The sequence below is a fragment of the Corythoichthys intestinalis genome, chromosome 14, assembly GCF_030265065.1.
Source record: "Corythoichthys intestinalis isolate RoL2023-P3 chromosome 14, ASM3026506v1, whole genome shotgun sequence".
In the NCBI taxonomy this organism is placed as follows: domain Eukaryota; kingdom Metazoa; phylum Chordata; class Actinopteri; order Syngnathiformes; family Syngnathidae; genus Corythoichthys; species Corythoichthys intestinalis.
In genome coordinates, this window is record NC_080408.1 from 46,806,503 (window position 1) to 46,829,167 (window position 22,665).

At 38.9% G+C, this 22,665-nt stretch overlaps 1 protein-coding gene across 3 annotated transcripts in view; it reads left to right on the top strand.

Annotated features, from left to right (window-relative positions):
* The window catches only part of LOC130929742 (piezo-type mechanosensitive ion channel component 2), a 179,793-nt gene that overhangs the window by 127,452 nt on the left and 29,676 nt on the right, over positions 1 to 22,665 (top strand). For 2 of the 3 annotated variants that reach the window (XM_057857178.1, XM_057857179.1), the window contains 9 exons: positions 6,133 to 6,376; positions 8,561 to 8,678; positions 8,755 to 8,911; positions 8,984 to 9,073; positions 12,131 to 12,252; positions 12,369 to 12,437; positions 16,112 to 16,215; positions 16,393 to 16,491; positions 20,689 to 20,812. In XM_057857178.1, coding sequence (XP_057713161.1) covers positions 6,133 to 6,376; positions 8,561 to 8,678; positions 8,755 to 8,911; positions 8,984 to 9,073; positions 12,131 to 12,252; positions 12,369 to 12,437; positions 16,112 to 16,215; positions 16,393 to 16,491; positions 20,689 to 20,812 — 1,127 coding nt within the window. The remainder of the gene's footprint in view (positions 1 to 6,132; positions 6,377 to 8,560; positions 8,679 to 8,754; positions 8,912 to 8,983; positions 9,074 to 12,130; positions 12,253 to 12,368; positions 12,438 to 16,111; positions 16,216 to 16,392; positions 16,492 to 20,688; positions 20,813 to 22,665) is intronic. The other variant, XM_057857181.1, reaches the window with a different exon arrangement.

Sequence of the window (22,665 nt, forward strand, 5' to 3'; positions counted from 1 at the left end):
TCGAAGGGTATTGGGGGGGGCACAGCGACTAAAAGCTCTGGAACTGAAGGTGGTGAGACGGACATGGGGGACCGAAAGGTGGAGGATAGCGGAGGAGCAAAATGAACGGAGGTGACGGTTAACACAGAAGAGCTTGCATAGGTAGGGAAGGGAGTGCTTTAAAGGCTCTTGTAGTTGATTCTTTGTTTGACTGAGAGCCAATGAAGTTGACGGAGGATGGGGGTGATGTGGTGAGTGGTGGGGGTCCGAGTGATGAGGCGTACTGCTGAGTTTTGGAGGAGCTGCAGTTTCTGCAGGGACTTATTTGGGAGACCAAAGAGCAGCAAGTTACAGTAATCGAGCCGGGAAGTGACTAGACTACAGACAAGATTAAACACGGTATGGCAAGTGAGAGAAGGGAGGAGGAGATAAATATTACGAAGGTGGAAGTAAGCTGATCTGGTGATGTCGATCGGAAGGAGAGTGAGCTGTCAAGGATGACACCCAGACTCTTAACCTGAGTAGAGGGAGATATTGGTACATTGATGATGGTAATAGAAAAGTTATTGTCATTTATTGTCATTAGAGAGCATGGCGTTGTTGCCTACAAGGAGGACTTTTGAGTTTGAGCTATTGAGGAGGAGAAACATGAGTTAATGTCTTGATGACCTCTAGGTGTAGCCAAATTAAGACGCTTGGGATTTGTTGAGGGAGGAAAGATCATTTTCATTCATGGCGTACAAATAAAATGAAATGTAATGAATTATAAACTCCTCACATATAACTCCTGCGTTACCAGAAAGAAATGGTCACTAAGAAAAGTAAGAAACACATAATTTATCATTAAAAATCTGTGCAAAAGCCCAGCAAAATGCAACTTTGGAATTGTCACTCATTGGCATTGTCTGGACTCTGGTCCTATGATTGCCTTGCCTGCCTTTAAGCACTGTGTGGGCCATATGTGATATAGCAGTGTCATATTTACACTTTGCACTAGCCAGGATGATCTCGGAGAGAATATGATCCTAAAAAACTGGTGCTTGCACTATTTTGAGTTGAATAATAAATATAGTGGTGCAATTATGGCACTTTATCCAAAACTTGTCGTTGTTCTGTTATTTTTCACAGAATGTTTATTTGGAAAACCTTGAAGTTGTTACATTTATCATTATTAAATCATCCAGTGGGGCATCACAATACAATTAGCCATAATATGTTAAGTCAACGACCGCATATAACGGTATTGGATTTTTGGAGTTGGACAACCTCATGATATCGGTTAGAAAGTCATTATCGAACAACGTTATGTTATGTTTCACAATGTGGACACTGGAATGTGAAACATTCCAGTGTTTAGAGACCTGTGTGGTCAGACGAGGCGGTGAGAGCCCTTTCGAGGTACAGGTCAGATGTCTCTAGACGTTGACGGTCATCGATCGCGTGCGCTTCACATTGCGGTGTTTTGCCGCACAAAGTAGACACGTCTTTTATTAACGCACTCTGCGTCCATCAACAAGGCCGCGGCACGAGGTCGAAAGCGCGCCACAGCCGCCCTGCACTTATTCCATAGCCGTTTCCCCCTCCAGGATCAAATTACGGATACCGGGTGCAAGTGGGGGTAGAAATCCATAATCTGCAAAAACACTCTGTCGGTCACTACGCTACTTAGGCACTTTTTCCCCCTGCGCTCTAACTCAATAAATAGCTTTCAAGTATGGAAAAGGTATTTTAACCCATCAAGGCGCCGACGAACCATCCCAAACTGGCCGTCAAATGAACGCTGCTTCCTATGTTTTCACCGCATCCATCACGTGTAATGGATGCTGCCGTGTACGCATCATACTACGGAAGGGTGTACACTTTGCCATACAATTAGACGTCACCACTGTTGTTCAAGTTACTTCTGCAAGGTAATGAGTTATTTCTCTGAAGAGTTATTTCTCTGAAAAGTAACTACTTTACTCGTTATTCAATTATGAAAGTAACTACTTTAAGTTACTTTAAGAGAAAAATATAGAAAAAAAAAAACGGTTGCAAATTATTATGTTTTTAATATTTCCACCCTGAAAAGCCTCCACCATAGACTCCACCGTCAGTTACAAAGACAGGTCCCACAGACATTGTGCCACATCTCTCCGTAGGGGGTCGGACCCAGACAGAAGTTGACTTTGCTTTTACTGTGATAAAACGCAGCGTGTGTGTGAGTTCAACGCCGGATTTAAGTGGCAATGGGACAACTGTTTTACTGCATACAAGCAGGCAGGAGTGTCTCAAGAGTAATTTAATCGAGGATTCCAGGTAATTATTATATTTTTTACACCATGCATGCACTTTGAAATATTGTGAATACAATGAAATGAATGGGGAAAAAAAAGCCTAATTTTAGCTTGAAATATTTATGTAAAATTAATGATAACTTACCGTTGTTTTTTTTTTTTTATTTTAACCAAGAGTCTAGAGTATTTTACATTCATATGTATATAAATTTCGCGATTTAAGCATTTATTTGCAAGAATTTTCAACTTAAAAAGCTCTGTTTCGTCACAGCCACCATGTTGGATTACACCAGTACTTCTCAAATAGTGGGGCGCGCCCCCCTGGGGGGGCGCAGAGTGATGCCGGGGGGGGGCGCATGTGACCTCGGGGAACATGCTTTTTTTTTTTTTTTTTTTTTTTTTTTTCTTTTTTGCCGTACTGGAATAAAGTGTACTTGCACATCCACTCAGTGGGTGGCAGTGGCGCTTTCATTTTCAGAGTGCGCGCAGTATTTTTGAACAAAGGAAGAGCACTCAGCACACACAGAAAACGGATATGAAGAGCAGTGTGCCGCCGCTGCAGGTTCACTATCCTCTTCCCCTCACTATCCACTCGCTCTCACTATATGATTGGCCGAAGAGTCGAAATGCTCTCCCGTGATTGGCCGAAGAGTCGAAATGCTCTCCCGTGAAATGCCTGTTTAAAAATGTTCCCGTTGTTACTTCTTGCGTTCGCTTAAAAGTGCTCATTTAAAATGGAAAATCGATGGATGATACTACACACAGAGCGTATTATTAACAAATGCTAAAGTTGTATATTCATATAGCGAGAATAAGGAACGTCACTGACAAGCGCAGGCCCCCGAGACGCCGCCCAAGAAGTGCCATTTTCGGCTTGGGATCGTCACGACGACCGCCCTCACCTACGGTTCTACCTCGGCCGCCGAGAATGCGCTTTTTTCGTGCCGTTTGCCTTTTAGCTTTGACTTTTATTACAGTGGGTGATGAGGAAAGACCACTGTTTACTGTAAAAATAATTATAGCGGACAGCCAGAAGCCAAATCAATTAAGACGCCACTTAAAGACATTAGACCCCAATCTCATTGATAAGCCGCTTGATTGTTTTTCAGTGAAAACGTGCCGAATATTGCCAACAATCGTCCTGCTTTGTCAGTGTTATATCAGTAAACCAGTGAGCATTGTTAGCATGCTCATTGCAAAATAACTCCACACCATTCCAAAGGAGGTAAATACTGTGAGCAGCAAAAATAAAAACTGTCTTTCTGTCCAAGGACACATTTTTTCTTTTATTCAGTTTTGTTTTTTCGGTCAAATTTTTTAGCATATTGTCCTCATGAGTGAATGTTTCTAATCAATTTTAATTTGTTATTATTTTTTTATTTTATTACATTTTATTTTTCTGTATCAAATGGTCAAAAATGTACCTTGAGTGTATTTTTTACAGTTTGGATGTGACTTTTTTTGAAATTCTGGCAAATCGATGCGCGTCAAGTCTTCTCTGTTACAAACAAAACAATGTTAATAAAGTTATACTTTATTATAAGTTGATCTATGTTACTTTTTTTCTTTATTAGAAAAAAAAGGACACAATGTTAGGCAGATGCGTATTTATAATAGAAATTTTATAGACAAATGATACTATTTACAGTGGCGGCAGAGAGTTTGGGGGGGCGCGAAACATTTACGTCTTCCTTGGGGGGGGCGTAACAGAAAATAATTGAGAAGCACTGGATTACACAATACCGTAACTTTTGCTTGAAATATTTACGTAAGATGAATGATAACTGCCCGTTTTTTGCTACAGTACACTGTTTCACGTTCATATCTGTAGAAATTTCACGATTTAAGCATTTATTTATAAAAATTCTCAAGTTAAAAAGCTCTGTTTTGTGACGGCCGCCATGTTGGATTCTGTATCTCTACAAGATAGCAGAATTCAACCTAAATAAGTTGTGATTGTATTTAGAAAAATCTCAGACAACGGCCGGTAGTCTGTAGAGGCCTGTGAGTGAAAAGCCACTAGCCATTCATCGCACCTGGGTCCTGTTCACATTTGTTCAGCCTCTGGTTCCACCACACTATAGAAGTTTTATGACCAAGTCAAGTGTATAAATCACCCGGTCTGCATTGCATCAGTCAGGCAACGTCTGCGGAAGATATCCTGCCGAAAGTTAAACCTTCAGCATGAAAGTATGCCATAAAATACCACAGGTTAACTTCCTTGGTCCAGGCAGTGGTTTTCCTGACTGTAGCATTCAATAAAGAAGCAAAATTTTTTTATTGTGACTGCTAAATAAGTGTCCCCTTCTCTCTGTACATGCCATAAAGAGTCTTCAATAAAGGTAAATGTGATGTTAAATGTTTATTACCTCCGCCTGAAGGTGAAAAAATAAGAAGTGGGTTATGTATTTAGTTGTGTACCTTTGTTTTCAAGATAACTCAAGAACGAAAAAATGTATTTTTATCAAACTTGGGCAATATGCTTGCATTATGGAGTGGAAGGTAATAGGGTCAAAGGTCACAGAGGTCAAAACAGGAATTCAGTGATCACTCAAAGAATACAGGGATTTTCAAACTTCGAAGATATGTTTGTCATATGAAACAGGTGATTACGAGAGATGTACCGAAAGCAAACATTTTGACTGAAACCGAAAGGCCGAATAATACACATGTAGGCTATAAAATAATTTTTGATTAATTATTTAATTTTGATTAAAAGGTGCCGATTGAAACCCCTTGGGAGGGTGCGTTCCCGACGGCAGGGAGCATTTTGTGGCCAACTTTGAACGTGTCCTATAGCAAACGTGCTGACGTAATCGTAGAATTCTTTTCAGTGGGCTTCACAGCCGATGAAACCTTGATATACGTGCTTTCTTGGAAGTTTGGGACACTAGAAAAACGGGTTTGACGCCTCCAGTTTGCTAAGCTTAATGAGATCTCGATGTACGTTTGTGTGGAACTGTAGTTCACAACAACAACAAAAAACGATTCCATTCTCACCAAAACCAGTAAAGCTCTTTACAAGGCCATTACAATTTCTCATACTCCTTAAAATAAGATTTGCTGTTTTCTTGTGCGACAAGTGGAATCATCGAGAGCCAGGCGAGCGGGATGAATCCTAGCGGTGACGAAGTTGAGCAAAATCGCGCCCGGCCGAATTAAACGGCGACTAGCAGAGGAGGTGTGGAAGTCGCTGGGAAAATGTGACAAAAAGAGGAAGTGGTCATGCCATAAAATTATTCTACTAAACCACAGCAAATGCACATGTATTCATTTAAATACTGTACTACTTTATTTGTGTACTGCTCACTTGATTAAACTCAAAACTACTCATGCACGGGCTCAAATGCACTGTACTCGATGTGACATTTGATTGCGTCATTCCAAGAGGACTATGGTTCTTCACACTATTCAGTGGTAAGCTTTTGGTCTTTTAAGCGAAAACGCAATTTTAGCTATTTCTGGATGAAAGTTATCGGCACAGAATTTTCAGTCACATCTCTGGTGATTACATTGTGGGGTGATGACGTCATAAAAACAATTTCGCGATAACATGTTTCATACTTGAAAGGGTTGAATTTGGCTGCTTAGGAGGAGATCTACGCTCTCTGATACATGATGTTCTAAAAAAATAAATAAATAAAATGCTCGTTTTATTCCGGCAAAAAAATAATAAATGAACCCTATCCAAATTTGGTTCCTGATGTTTTTTGGGGGGGTCTCACTGTATCGTATTTATTTGTTCATTCCCTGCTAACCCTCCTGTGTCAAATGGATGGGATATATATTGCCTTCTATAGCAGCAAGTTCATACTTACTTTCCGCTGTTTTTGTAACAATATTTCTCTTCTCCCTCTCTTTCAACTGTGCCCTGCAGGTCCTACCTGGACATGCTGAAGGTTATCATGTTCAGCTACCTTTTCTGGTTCGTGCTGACCATCATCTTCATCACTGGCACCACGCGCATCAGTGTGTTCTGCATGGGCTACCTAGTGGCCTGCTTCTACTTCCTGCTCTTTGGCGGAGAGCTCCTGCTGAAGCCCATCAAGAAGATCCTCCACTACTGGGACTTCCTCATAGCCTATAATATCTTTGTCATCACCATGAAGAACATTTTGTCTGTGAGTAGAAAACTTACAAGGACACAATTATGTCCAACAAGCAGTGTTGTTTTTGGCAGCCCTTTTAATTTTCGTCTTCGTCTTTTGGACGGAGTACTTATTAGTCAGGGTTTATGCGGGTCATTAAAAAGCTTAAAAACTCATTAAATGGATTTTGTCAAAATTCAGGCCTTTAAAAGCATTAAACTAATTGTTTGGGGCATTAGAAATTATGTAAACTTGACGGTTAAAAAATAATAGCATATACATAGCATATACAATAACCAATAATAGCATTTTAAAATGATATCAGATAATATCGAAATTGTTTTTTCATTCATCGGCTTTGGGCAAATATGCATGTTGCCTTCAAAGTGAATATAGAAGCCTTTGTACAAGGGTTGGTCACAGCTTAGCGCAGCAGTTACGCTTTTTGACCATTAGATGTCTCCAAACTAAGATACTTGGGATTTGTTATGTGAGCAGAGCATTTGCATTCATGGTGCAAAAATTAATTGAACAAAAAAGGATTGAAAAATAATGAATTACAAACCCATTACATATAAATTCTGTGTTACCAGAAAGAAATAGTCACTAAGAAAATTAGAAAAGTAATAACCAGCTAAATTAAGCTGACCATTTGGATTCTCCAAACTAAAATGCTTTGGATTTGTTATGTGAGCATTATCATTATTAAAGCTACAAGTAGGGCATCACAATACAATTAGCCATAATATTTTAAGTCCACGACCGCATATATCTACTATTTATTGAGCCTTGAGAATTAAAAAAAAAAATTAAAATGGCTTGTCTAATGTACAAGGTGTTACATGGACTCGCCCCACCTCCAATGTCAGATTTTTTTATGAAATGGGGTCACAGCGGTCCAAAATTAATAAAGGTATCCAACAATTTCAAATCCACATCGACAGACAACGCATATTGTAGCATCTACAAGGACAACGCTAAGGGTGAGGGTTTTACAATGGTTTTATTTGGAACCTGAAGCACGGAGCACTACTACTTTAAGCCGTAGCCGATGCTAACAAAATGAAAACAACACAACAACAGTTAAGAGACCGCTCACTAATCCAAAGTTAATGGTAACGTGAATGCAATGCTAATGCTACCAGTTATATTTTGTGTGTGATGATCACTCAGCACTGACATATAAAGGCTAAATCAATACTGTTTCCAAGATAGGAAAACAAATCTTATCATGTTTCAACACAAGTAAGCCTGAAGCACAGCCTGGATGGAAGAAAAACATCACTGAGTATACGTCTTTGGTAGCGTATGAATTAACCACCAGTAACGGTCAGGTTGGGAGTACAGAACATGTCACACGAGTGACACGACTGCTACGATGCAGGCTGACTAACTCCACTTACAATAAGAAAATGTCACACATTGTGAACATATGGCACATTTTCGTCTGTCATCTTGTCAGACGAAAAGTGGCATTTGTCTAGTCATGTTTTATGTTTGTTCCCAAGACGTTTTAGCTCGTAATCGTCTCCTCATGAAAAAATAGCTCGTCGACGAAATATTTTCGTCATCATCATCGTTGTCAAAAACAACAATGCCAGCAAGGATTGTTTTTCCAGACGCATTGAAAGTTTATTACCGTATTGGCCCGTATATAAGACGGCCCTGATTATAAGACGACCCCCTCTTTTTCAAGACTCAAGTTTGAAAAAAGACTTTTTGAAAGCCAAATTAATTTTTATACAGAAAATAATTACAGTACATCTGAAAAAAATGATTATAACAATATATTTGAGAGAAAAAACATGTTATTTTGCCTCATTCAAATCTTAATATCTGAGCATTTAAATATGTAAACTAAATTGCAATCAAATTAAATTAAGCTTGAGAGTAGCTGAGATCTGTCATGACAGAACATCGCTTCAATGATATCTGGCGCCATCTACCATCGTGAATGTGTATAACGTCTAGACCGCGAATATAAGAAGACCCCCTCTTTTTCAGTCTTATTTCAATGCAAAAAACACCGTCTTATATTTGGGCCAATACGGCAAGAATTTATGTTCGTAACACCCACATTTTTATTTTTGACTCCTTTTTGTATCACAGTAATCCAAAAGTTATTATATTATTTAATTATTGTGTCGCGTAGAATGATCCTTCGTTTACAAATACAATTGCTATCATGATTTTCTCAATAAAATTGTTTGTTCCCAGATCCTGGCTTGCGGCTACATCAACTCTCTGATCACCAACAAGTGCTGGCTCATCCAGCTTTTCAGCCTGTCTTGCACCATCAAGGACTACAACTTAAACACCAACCAGGACCATCTCAGTAAGAAAAGCTTCAATTTCGCATCCATAATCATGCACACGTTCGCACACAACATTGACACGCTGGGTCCGAGCAGGTGTCGACCAACGTTGCGAACTGCCCAAGGACCAGGCGGGCATCATCTGGGACAGCATCTGCTTCGCCTTCCTGCTGCTGCAGCGGCGGGTCTTCATGAGCTACTACTTCCTGCATGTGGTGGCCGACATTAGAGCTTCGCAGATCCTCGCCTCCAGGTAGGCGCAGATCCTCCGTGTACCTGTCGGAGAGCCAGACGGAGTTTCAGTGCTGGCGTATGTGCGTTTCAGGGGGGCGGAACTATTCCAGGCCACTATCGTGAAGGCGGTCCGGGCGCGACTGGAGGAGGAGCGCAAATCTGTGGAGCAGCTCAAGCGACAGTAAGACGCCGGCTTTTATAACATGGTCCAGTTAAAACTTTATTCGGCTAATCATTTAAATATTATGGAATTTAAAAAATACTATTGAGGGCCATAAACAGAGGGTGTTTGTTTTTATTCATTTTAACTCCATTAAATTTGTTTTTCTTAGTATTTGATCATTTGATTTTTATTTATTCATAACATATATATTTTTAAAATGATTCATATTTATAAAATTATATAATTGAGAGGGGTCAGCATAGGTATACATCACATTTTGGTTCATGTAAGCCACACCAGATATATTTAAATTTGTATATATTAGGGCCGCAAGTAACGATTATTTTTATAATCGATTAATGGGACGATTAATGAATGATTAGTGGATTAATCGGCTAAATGTCACTTTTTTCAATTACCTTCACGATTTACCCCAAGTTCTTTTAAGCTTGTTGTAAGTAAATATGAATACAAAATGGATGGCTATTTCCTTCAAAAATAATATTTTATTACAGCTTCCTGACTTAACTGTAGTCTACAACATTACTGTTTTAGGTACATAAAACTTGTTAAAGTTTCTAATAAAGATTCTGAGTATAAAACAAACAAAAAAAAAATCTCAGGACACAAATCTGACAAAAGTCCTGTTCATTCAAATACAAAAAAAGTGCCGCTGATTGACATTATTTCTCTTGTGGGCATGGCGCTAATACAAATTGTGTCAATGACTCATTCATTTTCATTAAACAAACTAAACAACAAAATCGAATAAGGAAGAGGCATACTGTAATGAATCTGTTTTCTTTATCAAACAGTTAAATACAAATACAGTAGTCACAATCGAAATCCAATTTCAAACCACTCTCTTGTATGACAATTTTCGGTTTGAATGGGAGTTTGTGTTGAAAGGAGACTCAAAGCTGGGTTTATGTGTGTAGTTTCTTTATGAAAAGAAATGAGACAACTTCACGATCTAACAGTAACTCAAGTGCTAATGTGCTTTTCCGAAACAATACGACGTAGTTAAACACTCTACACAGTATTGGGGCCAAGTCCTTAATAAAAATGCATTTCTTTTATTTTTGATCAATTTTTATGTATTTTTATTTTTATTTTAATTTTTAAATTTAGATTGCTTTTAATGTGTGTTTTTTTTTTGGGGGGGGGGGGGGGGGCTATATGTGGGTTTTTATTTTTGATGTAATTTACCCTTTTACTCTTTTAATTTACTTAATTATGTTCCTGTATATTATTTTATTCTTTAATATATTTCATTTATTTTGTTTTGTTTTATTTGATTTTCTTCCTCAGTTTTTTTCTTTTCCATTTAATTTTATTATTCCTGGTTGTATGTGTTTATATTGTTCATCTAATTATTATTATTATTTTTTAATTTTACTACCTACTTTTGTTTTTGGATGACCTATTTTTTATTTATTCACTTCTAGTTATATCACTTTTGTTACGGTCAGTTCATAACATTATTACAGTGGGGCAAATAAGTATTTAGTCATCCACTAATTGTGCAAAGTTCTCCAACTTGAAAATATTAGAGAAGCCTGTAATTGTCAACATGGGTAAACCTCAACCATGAGAGACAGAATGTGGAAAAAAACAAAACAGAAAATCACATTGTTAGATTTTTAAAGAATTTATTTGCAAATCATGGTGGAAAAAAAGGATTTGGTCTATACCAAAAGTTCATCTCAATACTTTGTTATGTACCCTTTGTTGGCAATAACGGAGGCCAAACGTTTTCTGTAACTCTTCACAAGCTTTTCACACACTGTTGCTGGTATTTTGGCCCATTCCTCCATGCAGATCTCCTCTAGAGCAGTGATGTTTTGGGGCTGTCGTTGGGCAACACAGACTTTCAACTCCCTCCTCATCCCGTGGCGTCAAAATGATAACAAGAACGGTGAGCAAAAATCCCAGAACCACACGGGGGGACCTAGTGAATGACCTACAGGGAGCTGGGACCACAGTAACAAAGGCTACTATCAGTAACACAATGCGCCACCAGGGACTCAAATCCTGCACTGCCAGACGTGTCCTCCTGCTGAAAAAAGTACCCATCCAGGTCCGTCTGCGGTTTGCTAGAGAGCATTTGGATGATCCAGAAGAGGACTGGGAGAATGTGTTATGGATGAAACCAAGAGGAAACCGAAATAGAACTTTTTGGTTGAAACACAGGTTAACTTGTTTGGAGGAAAAAGAATACTGAATTGCACCATACCCACTGTGAAGCATGGGGGTGGAAACAACATGCTTTGAGGCTATTTTTCTGCAGAAGGACCAGGACGACTGATCTGTGTAAAGGAAAGAATGAATGGAGCCATGTATCGAGAGATTTTGAGTGAAAATCTCCTTCCATCAGCAAGGGCATTGAAGATGAGATGTGGCTGGGTCTTTCAGCTTGACAATGATCCCAAACACACAGCCAGGGCAACAAAGGAGTGGCTTCGTAAGAAGCATTTCAAGGTCCTGGAGTGGCCTAGCCAGTCTCCAGGTCTCAACCCCATAGAAAATCTGCGGAGGGAGTTGAAAGTCCGTGTTGCCCAACGACAGCCCCAAAACATCACTGCTCTAGAGGAGATCTGCATGGAGGAATGGGCCTTAAAATACCAGCAACAGTGTGTGAAAAGCTTGTGAAGAGTTACAGAAAACGTTTGGCCTCCATTATTGCCAACAAAAGGTACATAACAAAGTATTGAGAATTTGAGAAGAACTTTTGGTATTGACCAGATACTTATTTTCCACCATGATTTGCAAATAAATTATTTAAAAATCAAACAATGTGATTTTCTTTTTTTTTTCCCCCATATTCTGTCTCTCATGGTTGAGGTTTCACCATGTTGACAATTACAGGCCTCTCTAATATTTTCAAGTGGGAGAACTTGCACAATTAGTGGTTGACTAAATACTTATTTGCCCCACTGTAACTTGTCCTCTGAGACACTGAATTATCCCACACTTTAAATGAGACTGTAACATTACACGTCTATCCTGTTCAGGCCCTGATTAAAAGTTCTGAAAGTGTATCACGCTACACGGAGTGCGCGTATGTCTGTACAGGATGGAGCGCATTAAGGTGCGACAGCAGAAGTTCAAGCGTGGCAAGGAGAAGATGCTGAGCATGGTGCAGGAGTCTGTGGACGGACAGACGCTTGCCCCGCCCCCTACCGAGGAGGACGAGGGTATGGCGACGGCCCGCCCCCGTGCCCGTGTTGATGATGCTGAGCTAACGTAGCCACTCTTCCTTTGATCCTTTACTTTGTGTCGTGTTGCACTGATGTCATTTGTCAAATTTTAGGAGCGCAGCGAGCCAAAGCCAAGACCAAAAAAAAGCACTGGTGGAGGCCGTGGGTTGACCATGCTTCTAGTAGGTTGACCCCTCCCTCTCTTTTGCTCACTACCTCCTCTCCCATTGGCCCTTGTGTCCTCGACCAGAACACCACCGAGCGTTCCCGCTCCGTCCGAGGGCTCCGAAGGCAAAAGCCGTCGTCCTCCGGTCTTTTTTAGTCCTTTTCTGTCTATTTAAGGACGCTTCTTGACTGTCGCCGAAGAGCCACTTTTAAAAGTCTACATGTACTTGTAGAGCGATGACACGGCCTTAAATAGACACGAGAGCAATGCGGCAAATGAGAAAAGGACTAACGGACAGAGGTTGTGCTTTTGTTTGGAACGCCTGAAGAGCCCGCGGTGGGGAATTGCTCACTTTTTACAACATTTTTACGCAAAGATATGAACTCCTCTCGCCTCTAAAGGTTTCATTCTTTGCCCATAGACATGATCAGAACCAACAGGTCTCACCAGCAAATAAATCTTTTTGTTAAGTTGTTTGGTTAAAAAAAACGCTTACTGAAAAATATCCTGATTTTTGCATCACTTTGTGGTGAAATAGTGTAAGAAACCATCAAATTCAGTTTGTTCAATAACAGTAATATAGCAAATAAGGCAGTTAAAAAAATGTAAGAGTAATTTTACCATGCCATACTTTTTACTTTTACTTGAGTAGATTTGTGAAGAAGAAACGCTACTCTTACCCTGCTACTTTTGACTACACTAGAACCGCTACATCTTTATTCTTCATATTAGATTTGACTTTTTTTTGCCAGATTTTACCAATCAGCTGTAACAATACAGTCAATACCAGAGTTTTCACAGATTACTTGAAAAAGTAATTGAATTACTGATTGCACCTCAAAAAATGTAGTTACTTTAGTGATGACTTTATTATCAAAGTAACTAAGTTACTTTAAATGTAATTCATCAGTTACTTTTTACCAATTTTTCTCCCTTTGCTGCCTCAACATAAGAATGACAACAGAAAAATGTCAACGCATGTAATTGACTTTCCGATAATTGAATTTAAATATTCATATTCATGTTTCCAGTGTTGTCACAGATTACTTGAAAAAGTTATTTAGTTACTGATTATGCCTCAATAAATTAATCCAGCTACTTTACTGATTACTTTAATATCAAAGGAACTAAGTTTCTTTAAAAGTATCTATCGGTTACTTTTACCAATTTCTCTCCCTTTGCTGCCTCAACGTAAGAATAACAACAGAAAAATGTCAACGCATGTAATTGACTTTTCGATAATTGAATTTAAAGGGGAAGATCAGAATTTTTCATGCAAGGCAAGGCAAGGCAAATTTATTTATATAGCACAATTCAACACAAGGCAATTCAAAGTGCTTTACATCACATGAAGATCATAAAAATCACATTCAAATCAACACAACGTAGAAACAAAGACAAAAGATCGCATTTAATCACAGAATAAAAATAAATAAATAAAATAAAAATAAAACAAAAACTACTACTAATAATAAGGCAAGGCTTGATCTTCGAGTTAGCGCAAGTTTAATTAGTCCATGGAGTTGATTTCAACCACCACTGACTTGTGCTAGCTTAGCCACTCCGGAGCCCCTGAAACTAACAAATAACTGACAAACTGCATGGAATTTTTTTTAAGCATAATTTAACAAGTACTTAGATACGTGATTTTATCCATTTTCCCATAAATGTCGCAATCACCACTGTCGGTTCCAACAATTACAGAGGTGCTTGTGCTTGGAACTACTCACGCCTACATGAACCACGTGACCACCTGCGGCAAGATCAGAGAGTGTCGCAACTTTCTTTCTACATGGCTCCGGTGGGGGTGGGTGCGAATGCGCACGCACAACCAGGAAGTACGCCGTACACACATGCGTTCAATTTGGTCACAAAACATGGCGGTAACTAGGCACTTTACACACAATCGTATTTACAACACATCTCAAAGATGTTTAACGAACACATCACCTCACGGCATAAATGTGCAACACGCATTGTTGTCACCAAGTCGCGTTATGTAATCTGATTACTTTCTTTAAGTAAGGACCAATCTAACACGTTCCTTTTTCCAAACCAGAAATCTGATTAGTTTCCTAAGTGTCTGTGTGCTACTATTTTATTGTTGCCTCATAATGTATGTAAAATGAAGAATATTGTAGTCATGTACAAAGAGCATTTTGAATAGAAAATGTTAGAAAGGTTCCTACCACGCGCTCATTTCCAAGGTGACTGCTTATAGTTCCTGCAGCCACCTGTTGAAATGTGTGTGGGAATGTTGATCTGTGTGAGTCTATGAATGAACGTGACTATTTTTCCTTCATTCTAGAGGGTTCCAGCGATAGGCTGGAGCGGCTACATGCGCCACCGTTTCGTATATTTGCTGTTGCAACAGCAAGTAGTCGGTGAGGATTGTTTACATTATATTCGTGTTGCACATTTATGCCGTGAGGTGACATGTTTGTTTAGCATCTTTGGGATGTGTCGTAAGTGCTTGGTTGCCGCCATGTTTTGTGGCCAAATTGACTGAGTGTGTCTACAGCGTAGATCTGAGTTGTGTGCGCAGTTGTGCCTGCGCCCACCTTTGTGTTTATTGCACAATTCATTTGTGTGTTTTTGATTGTTGTGCAGTCAATTTGTGTTGTTTTACATTGGCACTGATATGCTACTAACAAGTAATCTGTGACAACACTGGAAACACGAATATGATGTAAACGATGCTTGCCGACTTGGCGAGGACGAGTGGGAGGATGACTACCCGTCCTCGCAACGGTAAAGCTACAAAACGGCCGCGCATGTAGCGGCTCCAACCTATCGCTGGAACCCTCCAGAATGAAGAGAAAATACTCACGTACATTTCATGCACGCACACAGATCAACATTCCGTCGCACATCTCAATAGGTGGCTGCACTCGGCTTGAATGTGCACCTGCGCTCCTTACGCCTGTTTCAGTTCCAAAACACATGTGACGCGAGACCAAAACAGGAAGTAACTATGAGCGGTTACCATGGAAACGAACGTGCAGTGGGAACATTTCTAACATTTTCTATTCGAAATGCTCTTCATACAGGACTACAATATTCTTCATGTTACTTACATTATGAGGCAATAACAAAATAGTAACGCACATACACTAAGGAAACTAACTTTCATCAGATTACTGGTTTGGAAAAATGAACGTGTTAGATTGCTCGTTACTGAAAGAAAGTAATTAGATTACAATATTACACCAACTCTTGTGCAGGTCTGGTTTAGAAAGCCAGCTTTGTATTATTGAAAAGTGGTGTTTTGATAAAGAACATGTTACTTTGCATTAACATAATGATATGTTATCAGGTTATGCTTTAATGGCTGTTTGTTTTCTGAAATCACACCATTAAAATGCCAAAAATCAACAAATTCTGCTACAGGACTGCTTCAAAATTACAATTTTTATTGTTCTTAAATAGCTGGTTACCTGTTAGGTTATGGATCATGTCGGCTGTTGCACATCCCGTCAGCCCCCAGCATCCCTCCTTCGCCTCCTGCCCGGCCAGCCGTACTTCTGTTCAAGGACACAAGTCAGCCTTGTCTCTTCAAACTCTGCTGTCGACTCTAAACGCACATCACATCAGCGCTTTGTGCTCGTCATGTTAGCGTCTTTTACTTCCCTATGCGTTGTCGTGGCTGTTTGTGCACCTCCAAAGTAACCCTTGTGCTGTGCCCGTCAGTGGTGAGAAGCGGCGAGTATTACTTGTTTGAAACTGACAGCGAGGAAGAAGAAGAGGAGGAGGAGATGAAAGACGAGGAGCTGCCAAGGAGGTCCGCCTTCCAGGTGCTTTCCATGTTGATTTGTAGTTCTTATGACTTGTCAATAACACAATATTTATGCTTTAACGTAACACTGATACATGATTTTCTACTAACCCTCTTAACATTTGTCTTCCCCGCACTACTTGTCTTCTTTTACCCACCTTACTCCTACCACTTCTTTCTCTTTCCCCATCAATAGCGAGCTATCGGGAAGTTTGTGTCGGCCATTCTGGCTTTGCCCAAGTCTGTCATAAAGCTGCCTAAAACTGTACTTCAGTATGTAGTGAGGGCAGGAAAGGTAAAGAATCTATCACTTCATTTGTGCATGACCATAAAGCGCATCCAGTTTCCATTTAGAACAGTGGTGTCAAACCTTTTTTTTTTTTTTTTTTTTTGGTATGGGCCACATCGTAGCTATGTTTTCCTTCGGAGGGCCATTATTTTTGCTGCCAGGGTTGACTACTCGAATATTAAATGAATCGACCATTTTGATAGTCGATTAATTTTCTTAATAGTGATGATTCCCTAATATATGTTTTTTTTTTTAGGTGACAATCAGTAAATATACTGTTCTTTTTTTCATTTATTTTTGTTATTTATAGCAACACTAGGTAACATTTCAACCTTTATAAAATATTTTCATAACATTTGTGATATGTCGACTGACAACTAGTCGAATGACACCTCTTTTATATCTTGAGGGGGTCTATATCGCCTTCACCACAATTAACTTTGAGGAGGGAAGCTACCATACAAAAAAACTACAAATGTGCTGACAGCTTTACGGCATACGTCACTTCCCTCTTTCCCCATTCATTCACAAAGACGGAAGTCGATGCAAAAATAGCGTACCGCACGAATGCTATTTTTAGACGTCGCCATCGTAACGTGGAAGTGGGACATTATCGACAAGCCCTCACATACAAACCATGTTATCTCTGCTTATTTTCTCCGGTAACCTTTCGAAAAAGAACATGCCGATCAAACACTGCTGCGATGGAACTTGTAGAAATAACTCTATACATTACGACATATGAAGGATGTTTTCTTCATACGTTTCCCGAAACCAAAAACTCTGAGGTCGGCTCATCTTTTTCCAGCCCTCGTCACTCAAGCCATCTCTTTAACTGAACATTTGTATGTTCTTCCACATCTTTACTTGTGAATTTGGCACCAGGGACATCATTTTCGGACAGAATTGGTAGTTTTAACCCAGTAAACATCTCATTCGTACACTTTTCGCATTCATTTACTACTAGGGACAAACAGGAGGTTGACCCGCCTAGCCACAATTGCTAACGTCATGAATATTATAGTGCAAAAGTGACGTGTTACTTGCGGTACCCCATTGGCTTTCACCCTCTGGCGTGACCCCCCCCCCCAACGATGGGGTGGGGAAGTTAGCCACACTAAGCCACACTGTTGCTAACCGTCATATGCTATTGTTTAGCCACAACTGGATTCATTACCTTGCTACGATTCATCCTTCACACAGCCGCTGGAAACAAATGTCGTTTAATCCACCTGCAGGCGACTGGGAAATTATGTTTTTACGACACTGTGCGGGTGTGCCCTGGTCCTCATGGGAAACGCAGTCTTCCTTCAAGCAAAACACTACCGCTTTTGTCCACCGGCGTTGCTAAAATCGACTACAACTGAACAGTTACCAAGTGTTGCTTTAATGAAACGATATACAGTATGTTAAATGTTTTTTTCTATTTTTTTGTACTTATTTATGTTTTTAATTGAAAAAGGGAAAACCTACGATGTAGGTTTAGGGCCAAATAAAGAAGGAGGGAAAAAAACAACTACAAGATTAAAGTCATACTGGTACTACGAGAAGAAAAACGCACTTTACATACATTTTCCTTAGCTGGGAGCTACGACGAAGCATCAATATAAAGCCATCTATTGATTATAATTTTATGCAGAGGAGCCAAAAGATAAAGGATTTCCTTATTTATGAAGCAGATTCTAAAATATAGACTCGGGAGATGCTCAGAATTATTCCAATTCGCGATTACATTACTTACGTCGTGGAGCTACGACAAAGTGTTGGTAGCCTATAAATCATTCTATTGATAATGATTTGATATAGATGAGCCAAAATATGAAGGATTTCCATTTCTGTATTTGTAAAAACCGATTCAAAAATACAAGATCCTTTCAATTTTGTGGAGTAAAGTAAGTAGCAGTTTATTCGCTTAGATGAGTCAGACAAAATAATACTTTTATTCTCGTAGTGATAGTACGAGAAAAAGTCATACTATTACTCACAGAAAAAGTCGTACTACTACGTAGCGGTAATGTTGTGCCGCCGTTAAAATCCACAACATTGAAAGCATCTTGTGTTTTAGAATCGGTTTTACAAATAAGGAAAAGGAAATCCTTCATATTTTGGCTCATCTACATCAAATCATTATCACTAGGATGATTTAATAATAACAATACGACTTTTTTTCTCGTAGTACTAGTACGACTTTATTCTCGTAGTCCTTTTTTTTTCTTCTCCTTTATTTGGCCCTAATCCGGCGTTGTAGAAAATAGTAAATACTCTTTTAATTTATCTTTTATTTTTTTATTTAGAAAACAAAAGGGAAGAATTATATTTGAAATACTTTATTTTACAACGACAAGTCACTCACAGCAGGGGGTGCTGAGGTTTCTGTCCAAATTTGTCATGCTCGCGCATTTTCTCCATACATGACATGCACAATAGCAGTACACACGCATGCTTGGATAGTTTACTTACATACTACTAGGCTACGATAAATACAGCAGTTTATTTCACCTACAGTGTGTGTTGGAGTCATTGTATTGGAAATAAAAGCGCCCGTGTATTATAATGCAAATCCCCACAGATAGACGGCGCAATGGCAAACACATTGGAAAACTAAAAGGTCAGAAAAGCGTCAGTTTACAGCCGCCTTTTCACAACACTAAAATAAATTGCACACGAATATCCAACAGCAACAACAAACAATAATATGATGCAAATATGTCTTACCAATTTAAGACACCGAAAGTAGATTTCCTTTCTGGACTCCATGGTCTAAATCTGCAGCAAACCTTTCCTTGCTGGGCAGTTATAGAACTATCATCATCTTCAGTTTCGACTTTGAAAATGTAGCTGTTTTTTTAAAGAAAAAAATCGCGAATTCGTTTTTGCGCCATGTTAACGCCTCCTCTGTCAGCGGTTAACTTTTCCATTCCAAAAGCGCCTTGGTCAACGTGACCCTGTAGCAAGCGAGGTTTTAGGTGCTGACCATGTTATTAACAGAGAAAAACGTTTTCAACATATATATTGATTCTCAACATTAAATAGTAGTTATAGTTTCAATATATTTTATTTACTTATAACAGCAAAAAAATAATCTACCAAAATACTTCCCCCACAACACCAGGGGGTGCTGCAGCACCCTCAATACCCCACTTCTTGCGCCATTGCTATCCACTGAGTTCTGTAGAAAAATATATACTGTATATACATATATAATATAATAATTGTATATAAATAAATAAAAAACTAATTTTTTTTTTTCATTTTAACAAATTAAAAAATGCACATATCTATTTTAAAAAAAATTTAAACCGTTTTCGATCTTTTATAGAAGACTGCGGAAATTGTATTTAAATTTCACTACAACCAGAAACAGGAATTGTAGCACGTGATTTACTTTCATGGGCCTCACAAAAGGACAGGTGGGCCAGATCTGGGCCCTGGGCAAGGGCGTAGGTTTGCATAGGGACTGTAGGGACATAACACTACCAAATTTTCAGGATGCTAAAATTGTCCCCACTGACTTTTAAGCAACCTTATTTGCATTTTATAATGAGTTCAGTTATATAGGGAATTTAGATTGTTTTCCCATATGTTGTAAGGATAGAATTTATCCTACCATTATTTTGTGAATTATTTTCATTATGTTTATGTTTGATAATAAAAACCAGACATTTATTCTGGAAGTTTTCAAAATGTTTCTTTAGTAGTTTTTTAAAACAAAGGTTTGAATCGAACAGTGTTTCACCTGAACCAATGCACATAAAAGTTATTATCAGTCGATACAGATTTATTTTGCATTGATCATTTAGCCAATCAATTCATTATGTTCATATTCATGAGAAATGTGGCACTCATCCAATCTGTTTGGTCTAATTAATGTCCCAGCCCCAGTAAAAAGTGTACATGTAGGTTATGCTGTTATATCGTCCCTACCAGTGTTGAGAACAAACCTACGTCTTTGGCCCCGGGCCTTGAGTTTGACACTTGTGATTTACAGTATTTGCTATGAACGCCTTTAGGTGGATATGAAGTCGTATTTGTGAGCAATAATTGCAACCTTTTGCTTGTGGTGATTGTTGTTGTGTGAAGTCAATAACACGGAATAGGCAGACCTTTTGAATGCATGTTAACTTCCTTTCTAATTGCTTGCTTCATATGGGTGCAGCCTTCCTTCCTTTCTACTTATCATCTTGCCTCTTACGTTACTTGCAGTTCCTCTACCAGACGTGGATCAAAGACCCTAAAGCAGCTCTGAAAGCCAGAGCCAAGCAGAAACGCAGGTTCTGGAAGAGATACACCAAAGGTGTCAGAAGCAAGAAAAACAAAAAGAAGGAAGGTAAGTGGAATGAGAAAAGCTGTTTTAAAAGTGGACAGATAAGATTTAAACTGTTTTGTATGTTTGTTTGTTTGTTAAAGGGATCAAACACATTTCAAATAGGTTTGAATGTAAACTAGCAAAGTTTTAAAACTTTTTTAAATCACTGAAAAGGTTTTAACTGTTTAAAAAGTGACTGGGTGTAATGTATCGAAAAGGTGATAATTGCGATACTTCGTTGCCCAAAATATTATCGATATGCTCTCAACAAGAATCAGTATATCATTTTATATAGGTGTTATTTATTGCTGCAAATAATGGCGCTAGACATCCAATTCTTTTTGACCGGATTGGACGTCTAGCGCCATCAAAGGTACTGAAACCAGAGCACTCTTTGTGGGCATTTACAGGTCACTTCCTGTTCAATTTAGGGCATCTACAGATTATTTCCTGTTCATTTTGAGTCACTTCCTATTCATTTGAGGACATTCTTCAGTCGCTTCCTTTTCAATAACCCATAATCAGCAGGAAGGGACCTGTAATGCCCTAAAAGGAAATGGAAGTGACAAAAATCAACAGAAAATGATGTGAAATACCCCCAAATCAACCCATTGCCTGGCATTGGCTGCATCTGACAGCCATAGATGTCCAATCCATTTTAAAGTGGGAGGGATGGCAGTAAATAAACGCCTGAATCAAAAAATAAATAAATTACAGTGGCACCTCTACATACGAAGTTAATTCGTTCCAGGACCTTGTTGTAAGTCGAAATGGTCGTATGTTGAGCAGGATTTTCCCATAAGAATACATTATAATTCCATTAATTCGTTCCACAGCCCGAAAGCTTACACTCAGTTCTTCATAAATACTGATGTTACTATTGAAAATATCAATTACAAAGAGCAAAACAAATAAATTTTGAATGAATATTGGAATAATATAATAATAATAATAATTCCTGTATTAATGTAACGAATCGGGTTCTAATGTAGCGATGGGCGAATGTGTTTGCGTGGTGTACACCTTTGAACGCATCACGTGGCTGACTTGACGGAGTGAGCCTTTTTACTTTCATTTTGTTTACTTGCTGCGGGGGACACTTGGTGTGTTGTGTTGCACAAGTTGATGGAATAAATGATTAGAAACCTGACAAAGCTGGCGATTTCTTTAGTGATGTAACCACAATAATAATTGCCACCTTAACTTATCAAGACTGGCGAACGAAGGAGGACCGCCAAGATAGACAGTCTACGGCTGTATTGTTGAGCCATATCACTGATGCACACCCCACGCTCACATTTTTCTATCATATCCATCATATCCATCTTCATGTCAGTGGTAAGCATCACTTTTTTCCTTTTTTTCACTACCCGCACTAACATTGTTGGAACCCATGTTGATTTCGCTCACAAGAAAATATGCCGTGCGTCCGTTTTGCGGGAAAACAAAGAAACTGCGGTGCTGTCATTGATCGCCGTATTTAGAGCATGTCGCCAGATGTAAAACAAAGGGCAAGCCAAATTTTACGTCGGCTGTCGAAAAGATAGTGTGTCGAAGCAATTGTATGAGGTACCACTGTACATCCAAACTGTAAAAATACAGCGAACAGAGCAGATTTTGTATTTTCTGTTCGCTGCTTTGTCATAATAAACGAGGTATTTTAAATGATCACAATGGGAGTATGCCATACTCTCAATGTGAAACATTAAAACTGTTCAGACCAACCGGGCACTTGGACTTCCACTCTCCGTGTCAAACAGCTGAACAGGACAGGTTTAAAAAAAAAAAAAAAAAAAAACTGTAAAAATACACTCGATACATTTTTTGACCATTTGATACTGAAAAATAAAATTTCATAAAATGAATGAATAATA